This window comes from Phaeoacremonium minimum, assembly GCF_000392275.1.
Source record: "Phaeoacremonium minimum UCRPA7 unplaced genomic scaffold PA7_03_scaffold_391, whole genome shotgun sequence".
Taxonomy (NCBI): Eukaryota; Fungi; Ascomycota; class Sordariomycetes; order Togniniales; family Togniniaceae; genus Phaeoacremonium; species Phaeoacremonium minimum.
This window is the reverse complement of record NW_006921294.1, coordinates 1-10600: the sequence shown is the minus strand read 5'-3', so window position 1 is coordinate 10600 and position 10600 is coordinate 1. Positions and strand designations below refer to the sequence as shown.

The 10600-nt window shown below is 55.3% G+C and overlaps 1 protein-coding gene across 1 annotated transcript; it reads right to left on the bottom strand.

The window, feature by feature from the left end:
• Positions 1-1921: 1921 nt before the first annotated feature.
• Positions 1922-10111, bottom strand: UCRPA7_5084 (putative polyketide synthase protein; the record flags this gene model as incomplete). The annotated part of the gene is made up of 1 exon (XM_007917632.1): positions 1922-10111. The coding sequence occupies one exon, from the start codon at positions 10109-10111 to the stop codon at positions 1922-1924; it is 8190 nt and encodes a 2729-aa protein (XP_007915823.1).
• Positions 10112-10600: the final 489 nt, after the last annotated feature.

Genomic DNA, 10600 nt, shown 5'->3' with positions numbered 1-10600 from the left:
TTTATATTTTATATAAATATAAATTATCTTTTAATTATCTTTAGATTTTTATATAAAGCTTTTTAATAGTTAATTTAATATTAAAAATATATATTTATCTTAAGATATTATTATATAAAGTTTTCTATTTATTAGAATCTAATATATTATCTATTATATAATTTAAGAATATAATCGACTATATTTTATATATTATAAAACTATAGTTAAAACCTTTATAAATTTAAGTTAAGAATATACTTAATTAATATCTTTTCTTTTAATTATATCAATAGCTTTAAATTAAGAAAGATATTATATCGAAATGGTTTACTATTATGTTGGCAACAAAGTATTATATAAAGTATATTATAGATTATAATAGCTTTTTATATGCTTAGTTTAGGATCTTTTTTAAGAGTTTAAATAACTATAATAATCTTTGCTTTATTTAAAGAGGAATCTATTATTGTTGGTAGAGAAAATTTATATTGAAGTTAGAAAGTGGTATGATATATGAATGGTGGGTTACTTACTATGTTAGGCCACTTATAATGCGAATATATTATATAATTATGAAAAAGATTATATAAAATTATTTTAATAAAATAAAAGATTTAAAACCTTTAAATATTAAATAAAGTATTAAGTAAATGTTAAAAAGTAAAAAAAAATTATTATTATAATAAAAAGTAGAATAAATATAAAAAGAAAGAAGCTTTATAATTAAAAATAATATAAATATAAATATAAAAAAAGGTTATATAAAGAAAGACTAACAATATATTTGATACTATAATAATTATAGAAAGCTTGGTTATAATATATAAATATATTAATTAAATATAGAAATATCTAAAGATAAGAATTCTAAATAGTTTTAATTGATTTAAATTGTTATGGTGGAAATAACTTATATAAAGATAGTATAATGTATAAAAGGTGTGTTGTTTGCTATGATATGTTATTTACTATGTAAGTACGTTAACTTTATTTAGTATTTATAAAATTTACTTTATATATAGTTTATATATACTTAGTATATATTTTCTATATTTTATTAGGGTTGAAATTTGTATATGACTATTATATGATCTGATACTCTCTTAGCATTCGCTTAGTATATGCCTTTCTACCCTCTGTAACTAAAATCTTGCTTCAGGGGGGTACCCTACTTAGCTACCCTTTGTGAGATTTTTCTACCCTCCGTGAGCTGCAGCCTGGGGTGATGAAATATGCTCTTTAACAAACGGTGTAGCTGACCGATGTCTATGCTGCTATTGGACGGTCTGACTCCTTCTATTGCCTCCAAGGTCGGGATTTTCCGAGGTCCCGTAGAGCTCCCTAAATCCTCCTGTGGGCGATGAGATCTGTGATGTTGAGATCGTTCCAGGTTGGTTGCGACCCGGATCAACGTGATAGGAACATGTGACTTCCCTTGTTTGGCTTAAGTTCGCAAAATGACGACCCTAGAAGGCGACTATATCATGATCACCGTCCGGCTCCTTATGAAGGACTACGAGCACTTGGCCAAGTGTATGGTACCCTTGAGCAAACAGACCAAACTGAGCATGGAAGAGCGGGTGGCACTCCTGAAGAAGGCAACTAGGAAGTTCACTGAGGAGGAAATTCGTGCGAAGTTCGAGAAACATAAATGAGGATTCTCATCGCGGGTACGGCCTGACACGGGCAGTCGTGGCTTACACAGGGATCTTGATGGGCAGACGGTGAGGATGACAAACGTATTATTGTAACAGTAGCTGAGAAGTTCTCGACGTAAAGGTCCAATACACTTGTGGCCACCACTACATTCGCCTCTGCTGGTGACTATAATCTAATACAAGGTGGATGATGATCTTGAGCTGTTCAAATCCTACAAAACTCTGACAAGGATATACTCACACTACCAAAGAAAGCTGAACAATGAAAGTAGACAATCTCCTTAGGACAGGAAGCCCATCTTCTTCCACGCATCCACATACTTCACCACTAGCTCTGGACTCACAGGTCCCTCCGCCGCCATTGTGGGACTATGCTCTTGCGCCCTCTCCGTATCCAAGATCAGATCACCAGCATTTACACGCTCAAAGTTTGCCATCAGGAAATCTCTCATACCGGGCCTCGCCGCCGGGTTATCCGAGTCGGCCAGCGTCGACGACGTCACCCGCCGGATCCACTCCTTGAACGGAACAATATCCTTCGCCGGGATGCCCAGTGCGCGTGCCAGCACCGGCGACATCTCCCTCCACGGCTGGCCGACCGGGTTATCGATATGATAGACGGGATACTCAGCCACGGGATTCATAACCAAATCCGCAACAACACCCGCCATATGATCAACCGGCATCCACTGCATCCTCCCGTGCAAGTCAGGCCAGGACTGGACCGCCTGTGCCGACTTGACCACAGACGCTAAATGCTCGACGGGGTTCCAATACCCGCTCTCCGACGACCCAGCAATCTGTCCGGCCCGCGTGACATGCGGCCGGAACAGCGCCGGATACTGATGCATGGTCTCGTCCAGCATGCGCTCACACACCCACTTCGCCTCGGTATACCCCTTCGGCAGGGCCGCCTCGAGCGGGACGCGTCGCTCCAGCACGCGGGGCACGCCCGCGCAGCCAACAACCCCAATCGACGAGACGAACTGGAAGGCGAAGCGCAGATGATTTCCCCGCGCAAGCACCGCATCCCTTGCCAGATCCAGCAAATTCCGCATCGCCTGCAGCTGGGGCTCATAACCCGTAATCGGGCGCGTGATGCTCATGGGCCAGGCATTGTGCACCACGCCCGTGGCATTCTGCACCAGCCACGCGTACTCGGCGGGGGGCAGCTCAAGCTGCGGCTTCGAGGTATCGGTCTCCAGCACGCGGAGCTTGGCGCGCGCGCCCGGACCTAGCACGATGCCGCGCGACGAGAAGGCCTCGTGCTGCCGCTTGGCGACGGGCTCGCTGCTGGCGCGGTTCACGCAGACGACGGTGGACACGGCCGGGTTCTCGGCCAGCTTGGCGACGATGTGCGAGCCGAGGCTGCCGGTGGCGCCGGTGACGAGGACGACGGCGCCGAGCTTGTTGTTGGACGACAATGGCGGCGTCGTGGGCCCGGGGCCGGGACCCATGCTGCTGGTGTTGATGAGGGTGCGCAGGCGCGGCTTGTCCCACCCGCTGACGAATTTGGCCACGAGGCGCTCGGCCTCGGCGGTGCGGGCCGGGACGTCGCCCTTGTTGAGCTCGGCGTCGGGCGCGAGGGCCGGCTTGGGCAGATATGGGCCCTGGGCGCCGGAGGCGAGCGCGATGAGGACCTTCTGGTACGAGCTTTCGGGGAGGTTGCCGTCGGTCCAGTCGACGTGGCCGAAGCCGGCCTTGTGCATCTCCTGCTCCCAGTGCTCGGGCGTGACGAGGGCGTCCGTGCGGCCGTCGTCGAACAGCCACCAGCCTTCGAGGAGGCCGAAGACGAGGTAGAGGAACTGCACGGGGAGAGTGTTGGTCAGTTCGTTGAGCAGGATGAAGCCGTCTGGGCGCAGGGCCTGGCGGATGTAGGTCAAGGATGTGACGAGGTTGTGGGTGGCGTGCACGGCGTTGGCGGCCAGGACGAGGTGGTTCCCGCGGAGGTGCTCGGCGGGCGATTCCTCGATGTTGTGCACGGCGAAGCGCATGAAGGGGTACTCGGTTGACCAGCGGCGACGGGCAGCAGCGACCATGGAGGCTGAGAGATCGGTGAAAGTGTACTCGACAGGAATGCCCATCTCCTTCAGTACGGGCAAGATGTTCTTGGTGGTACCACCAGTGCCAGCCCCCATCTCCATGATCTTGAGCGTCTCGCCAGTTCCTCGCTGACGAACGCGCTCACAGACCCCCTTGACCACATCGCGCAAGTTGGCGTTGTTCAAACGGCTGAGCGGCCAATCTGAATACAGGGCCGCCGTCAACGCCTGGCCCTCGGGGCTCCCGAAGAGGACGCGAATTCCGTCCGTCTTGCCAGATAGCACGCCCGCCAGATGCTTGCCGGCGTGGTGCAGGAGACGGTTGGCCTGGGGGTGTTCGGGATGCTCAACAAGCAATTCGTGGAGGATGGCATCGCTCGACTTAGCCGGGGCAGCGAAGTGCGTGCGCGTCACTTTTCCTGTTGCCGGATCAATGTCGATGAGACGGGCCTCACGCTCGAGGAACTCGTATATGCATTTCATCAAGGGGGCGTGGCGAGGGTGGAAGTGGACGCGGTCGAGAACTTGTCCGGGGGACGCAGTGCGAAGAGGAGATCCGAGCTGGTCGAAGGCCTCGACCACAAGGGCCGCACCGAGCCGGTTGCTGCCGGCAATTAGGACCTTTTCGACGTTCTCGACGTGGAACTCGGGGATACGCGCGTCGGTCTTCAGTTTGACCTCGGCAAAAGCATCGAGAATATCTGACGGCGACAGGGACAGGTTGGTGATGGCGGGTGGCGCGGTGCCATTTGCAGGCCCTGGAACTTTCGGGGCCTCCTTTTCCGTAGGCTCGCTATCGGAGAACATGCCGGGAGTGGACATGGCCGAATCTTGATCCACGACGACCAAAGACGAGCCATCATCAGACGACGTCTCAAATTCGTCCTCTTCAACCTCCACAGGAACATCCGCATCTGCTCCAAATAGGGCATGCTCCACACAGACGACAAACAGACGCAGAGTCGTCGCAGCCAGCTGTTCAGCCTGGTCCAGAGTGCACTTGAAGGACCTCTCTACCTCACGCGCAAGCTCCATATCCATCAGCGAGTCGATGCCAAAGTCGGCCATATGGTCATCAAGCTCCATATCCTCAGCATCGACGCCGGCAACGCGAGCCACCAGGTTGCGCACCTCGTCGGTGATGTCGCGTCTGTTTGAAGCCGGAGCTGATGAGGCTACCTTGGCCTTCTTCTTCGTTCCGGCCGAGTTGTCCTTTTTCTCCGTGCTGATCTTGAGAGCGGGCTTGGCCTCTACCGGGCTTGTACCCACAGCTGTCCGAGTTGCCGCCGGAGCCGCAGCCGAAGCAGGGACACGCAGGACCGACTCATCCTTCGTCAAGCGAGCCAGCGTCTTGCTCATCAAAGCCTTGCTCACGCGATGATACTGCATGCCCAACATGACCTCAACAAGCATCCCCGTCGCAGCATCAAACACAAACAGATCCGTCAAATACGCCGTATCACTCTGGCGCGCATTGCGGGCATACACATGCCACACGTCCGTCTCAGCCCGACCAGCAGCCGTAAGCTTAGGCGACCGCATGAGCATGTTGCACCCAGCAGCAACGTACATGTCCTCGACAGGGCAGTCCGTCATGAGGTTCAGCCACACACCCGAGGCCTGGGCGAGCGAGTCGCTCATGGGCGTGTCCACCCATGTGTCCGTCCGGCGATGCTGCCTCTCGAGCTGCACGCGCGCGGCGCTCTCGCTGCCCCGGCCCACGAGGTAGCTGACGCCCTTGAAGACGTCGCCGTAGTCGACGGCGGGGGCGAAGGCGCGGTAGAGATGGCGGCCCTGCAGCACCTCGACGCCCTGGTTGTCGAGGCTCAGTTGGAGTAGCTCCAGACACTGCGCGTGGCTGACGAGACGCTCAAAGAGCGCAAACTCGTTGATGTAGGCCGTGTCGGTGGGTGAGCTGATGTCCACGCGTGCTTTGAAGTGTGTCTGGAGACGCTCGGCCGTGCTGTCCTTGTCGACGCTGAACATGAGGGCTTGCCATTGCTTTGCGGATGACTGCTTGTTGTTGGTCTTGTCGAGGGCGGATAGCTCAAGATACACGACGCGGGACGGGTCCGCGCACATGGCTGAGGGGAAGCCCCAGTCACGGCCGACGGGAAGGAGGCCGTCTTGCTTTGAGTTGGGGATCAGGCTGAACAGGGCCTCGAGGGTGATGTCCCATGCGAGAATGCCGGGACAGATGGGTGCTGTCTGGGCAATGACGTGGGCAGAGAACAGGGTCTGGAATTTCTCCGAGGCAGTGTGGACGCGGAATCGAGCCGTCTTCTTGTGCTTGTCTTGATACCCGACAAACTCGAACGGAGCCATCGACTTGGCATCTAGACCTGAGCTTTCCGGAGCCAAAAGAGCCCCTCGTTGCTTCAGAAGCTCCTCGGCAGCCTTCTGGATCACCTCAGACGCCGACTTGACGGGCAGCCAGTGACGGGAGGCTGGCGACTTGTCAAACTGGTAGGGCGGCAAGAGCAACGGAGTGTAGTCAAGCGTCGATTGTTGGTGATGGGGCCAGAACGACACGCGCAAGCCCTGCTTCCAGAGGGCCACGGTCGCGTCTGTTAGTCCGTTGAAGCCGTTCTGGGTATTGGTGATAGAGACGGCCTGGAAGTGATGATCTTGGGTAACGACATTAGCTTGGGCCAGGGCACGACCTGCCATGACGGCGATGGTCGAGTTGGAGCCAGCCTCGAGGAAGACAGCCTGAGGATACTGTTTCGCCAGGCGCTGCACGGCGTGGTTGAAGAAGACAGGTTGCCGCATGTGGGTAGGAACAAACGACCAGTCCAGTGTGGTATTGGTCTCCTCCGTTGCGCGCTCCACGGGGATCATCGGCTTATGGAAGGTGATTCCCTTCCCGACCGCCCCAAGCGCGTCGACAATCTTGTCAACCAGTGCCGAGTGGAAGGCATTGGTCACGCTAAGACGTTTGCTCTGGACGGCGGAGAACTTGGCACCCGTCAGTGTTCGCTGGACGGCATCGACAGCAGCCGTGGAACCAGCCAGGGTGAAGCTTCGCGGGCCGTTGTAGCATGCTATGCTGGCCAGTCCGTCTGAGCTCGGAGAGCCGTTTGCTTCCTGCAAGAGCTCCTTGATCAGGGTTTCATCCGCTTCCACGGCCATCATAGCGCCTGCGTCGGAGCCCCACGAATCGCGGACGAGCTTGGCCCTGGCCGCCACGAGCTTGATTGCATCCTCAAGGTTCAAGGCACCAGCCACACACAAACCTGTGATCTCCCCGAAGCTATGGCCCACGACAGCCGCGATCTTGCTCTCGAGACCACAGTCCATCCAAGTCTTGGCCGAGGCGTACTGCGTCGCAAAAAGGGCCGTCTGCAGCTTGACCGTGTCCGCAATCGGCTGTGTCGAGAAGACATCAGGGTAGATGCTTCCCAGACCCAGAGACTTGGCCACTGTGTCGCAGTCATCAAGATGCTTGCGAAGCACGGCCACATTGTCGTACAGCTTCCGGTCGAGGCCAACGAACCGCGAAACCTGACCGCCAAAGCACATAATGACGGGTCTCTCGGCCTTGACAGACGCAACTCCGATCTGTGCAGCCGAGGCCTTGTCGGATGCCAACGCGGCTTGCTGCAACTTGTCCTGGAGCTCGGCTCTCGACCGACAGCTGAAGATGAGCCCTTGGCCCAAGCCACGATTGGATTGGCGACCGAGGGCGAAGCAGATGTCGGCCAAGGTGTTGGTTGAAGGCAAAAACTTGCAGTACGAAGCCAGCTTGGCAGAGTATGCAGAGATTGCCCGGGCATCTAGGCCACGGATCCAGAACGGATACTGGGAATCCTCGCCAATGGTCAAGTTGTCGCTAGCCCCAGCCAGAGCCTTTGGTGTTTGTGCGACGATGAAGCTGGCATTGGACCCGCAGGCGCCGTAGTTGTTCAACAAGGCGATCTTATGCTCCTCTTGCCAGGGGCGCAGCTTCGTGTTGACCTCCATCATGTCATCAGGGCGGGCATTGATGTTGTGGTTCATCTTCTTGAAGCTCGCTTGCGCCGGGATGAAGCCCTCGCGCATCATCATGATGACCTTGATGAGGGCAAGAACGCCAGACGCGCCCTCAGCATGCCCTATGTGGCCCTTGACCGATCCGATTGGGAGGTTCTTGACACGACCCGATTCCGGCCCACCCAAGGCGATCCGGATACTCTCGTACTCGGCCGGATCTCCCACGGGTGTGCCCGTGCCATGGGCCTCGACCAGCGAGATATCCTTGGGAGCAACGTTGGCCTTGCGCACCACGTCCCCAAACAGCTGCGAAAGCGAGGCCGAGTTGGGCACAAAGATGGGTGTGAAGTTCTGGTTTTGGTAGACGGCCGTGCTGGAAATGACAGCCAAGACTTGGTTTCCGTCCCGCACAGCATCCGACAGCTTCTTCAAAAAGACAAAGCCGACGCCATCGGCGCGGCAGTAGCCATCAGCAGCATCGTCAAAGGGTTTGCACTGCCCGGTCGGGCTGAGGTAGTTGCCGGCCGCGAGGTTCTGGAACCACATGAAGTTGGCGATGGCGTTGCAGCCGCCCGCGAGAGCAGCCGTGCACTCGCCTGACAAGAGGTTTCGACACGCCGTGTGGATGGCGACGGCCGATGAAGAGCACGCCGTGTCGAAGGTCATGGACGGACCCGTCCAGCCAAAGTAATGCGAGACTCGGCCGGCGATGAAACTCTTGGCCGATCCGGTTCCCGTGAAGGCACTCGTATCATTGCACTCGATATTGTAGTCGTACGCACAGCCCGACGAGCCCACGTACACACCCACATGCTTGCTGTCGCTCAGACCGTGGAAGTACCCCGACTGCTCGACGGCCTGGTAGGCGCCCTCGAGGACCATGCGGCCCTGCGGGTCCATGGCGGCCGACTCGATCGGGCTGCGCTTGAAGAAGCGGTGGTCGAAGGCGTCGGGGTCGCGGTAGAAGTTGCCGTAGTATTTGCGCTGCGGGTCAGGGTCGCCTGGTGTGCGGAAGGCCAGGTCACGTTCTATGCGCTCCTCGGTGATGAACTCGTGTTGCGACTTGCCCGTCTTGAGCATGTCGACGAACTCGGCCAGGTCGTCGGCACCGGCGCATTTGATGGACATGCCGACGACGGCGATGGCGTTGTTGTATGCTGCATCTTGTGTGGACAGCTGCTGTGTTGTGTTGGGCTGCAGTTGAGGACCTTCTATCGCTGATGGTGCGAGACTAGAACTGGGCTGCCCACCCAATGACAGCGTCGCCCGGCCCCCCAATGAAGACTCAATTTCGTCAAAGTGTTTTGCCCGACCATCCAGCTTCTTCATCCAAGTTGGCGGCACACACTGCTCCGGGCCAATCGTCACAACGCAGGGATTCTTAGCCTCGCCAGCAACGGCAGAGAAGGTCTTGAACCAATCCACCTGCCGCGCCAACATCCCACGCAGCACTAACTCAGTCAGATTCCCCTCCGTCACTCGTCTGCCATCGCCGCTGTTGTCGTACGTCGCCAACGCCAGCCCCGCCGCATCAGCATACTGCAGACTCGGCACCTCCCGGCACAGCTCAAGCAGGGGATCGATGTGTCCCGCCCTGACCGGGTCAGGATCATGAAGCCGGGCTCTGAAGTCGGTATCCGCGACAATGATCCCCGCAGCACGGAGCTTTTTCTCCAGCAACGGCCCCGTTGCCTCGTTCGTGACCAACGACGCCCTTGCCTCGTCGTACACCAAAGCCGTGTACGCATCAGGCGCCAGCTCAGCCACGATGCGCTTCAGGTCGTCGGCCTGCTTCTGGCCGACCCACGCGGCGGCAAAGGAGACAGTGCCGCCCTTCTCGCCCTCCCTGTCCTGCGCCTCGCGCGCGTCCGTCAGGGCGCCTGCGAGCATGGACAGGCGCGCGGCCACGGCGGCGTACTTTTGGAATTCCTGCCGGTTGTGCGCGCTGGCGACGGCCATGGCGGGCATCAAGCCGGCGCAGAAGCCGAGGGAGACTGGGAGTTGGGCTGGGGAGGAGGAGGAAGAGGCGAGGCGGCTGGCAAGGACGTCGGCCACGGGCTCGCCTTGGTATGTTAGCTCGAGGTAGCGCCAGTACTGCGTGAGCTGAGAGAGGACAATCACAGGGCCGATCACGGGCCGGGGGACGGTGGCCTCCGGGGCCAGGTCCGATGTGCCGTGTCGGAACCATGAGTCGAGGTCGACGAGGCGCTTGGGAGTGTCTGGTATGGCGGTGGCTACCTCGGGCACCTTGGCGACTAAGGCATCCCAAAAGCTTGGCAGCTCGGCTATGGTCTCTAGAACCCAGTCTCGGTGAGGGCCTTGCGATAGCTGCCGGACAGTCTTGTCTAGAGATTTCTTGGTGTCGGCGGTGCCGATGTAGTTACCAAAGACCAAGATGGTCGACTCGCCGGCACCATTGCCAAGCCTGGCGGGCCCGGAAGCAAAGCTGCTCACCATGTTGAGTAGTGTTGGCTTGCAAGTCTCAAGGCAAATGACCAGGGAATTGTGGGACTCGAAGTGCCCTGATATTACTGTGTTGAACACAAAGACTCCTCAGAGAGATATACAGTATAGCCCTATAGAGACAGATGCACAGAGACTGACGATCCACAGACATCAATAACCCGTGGTTAAGACTTATAACGGTCGATACTTTCCCCTACAGCCGCAACCGTCAGCCTGATCTGATCAGTCTTGGCAGCATCGCTAGCCTCATCTGTCGCCTTTGTATCGATAACGGCGGACATGGTGCCGACCGGAGTTCTGGCCGGCCGGATAGCGGCTGATATAGCTAGGGTTGTCCGGAATACGAATACGGCGATACCGATACGTACTTTTGGACACCGCTCGAAGGTCTATTTGAGGCTAGGTGTAGGCAATCGACAGCTTCCTAATAATTGCCGTCGTCCTGTAAAAACTCGCACTTTGCCCCCCACCCCCCCCCCC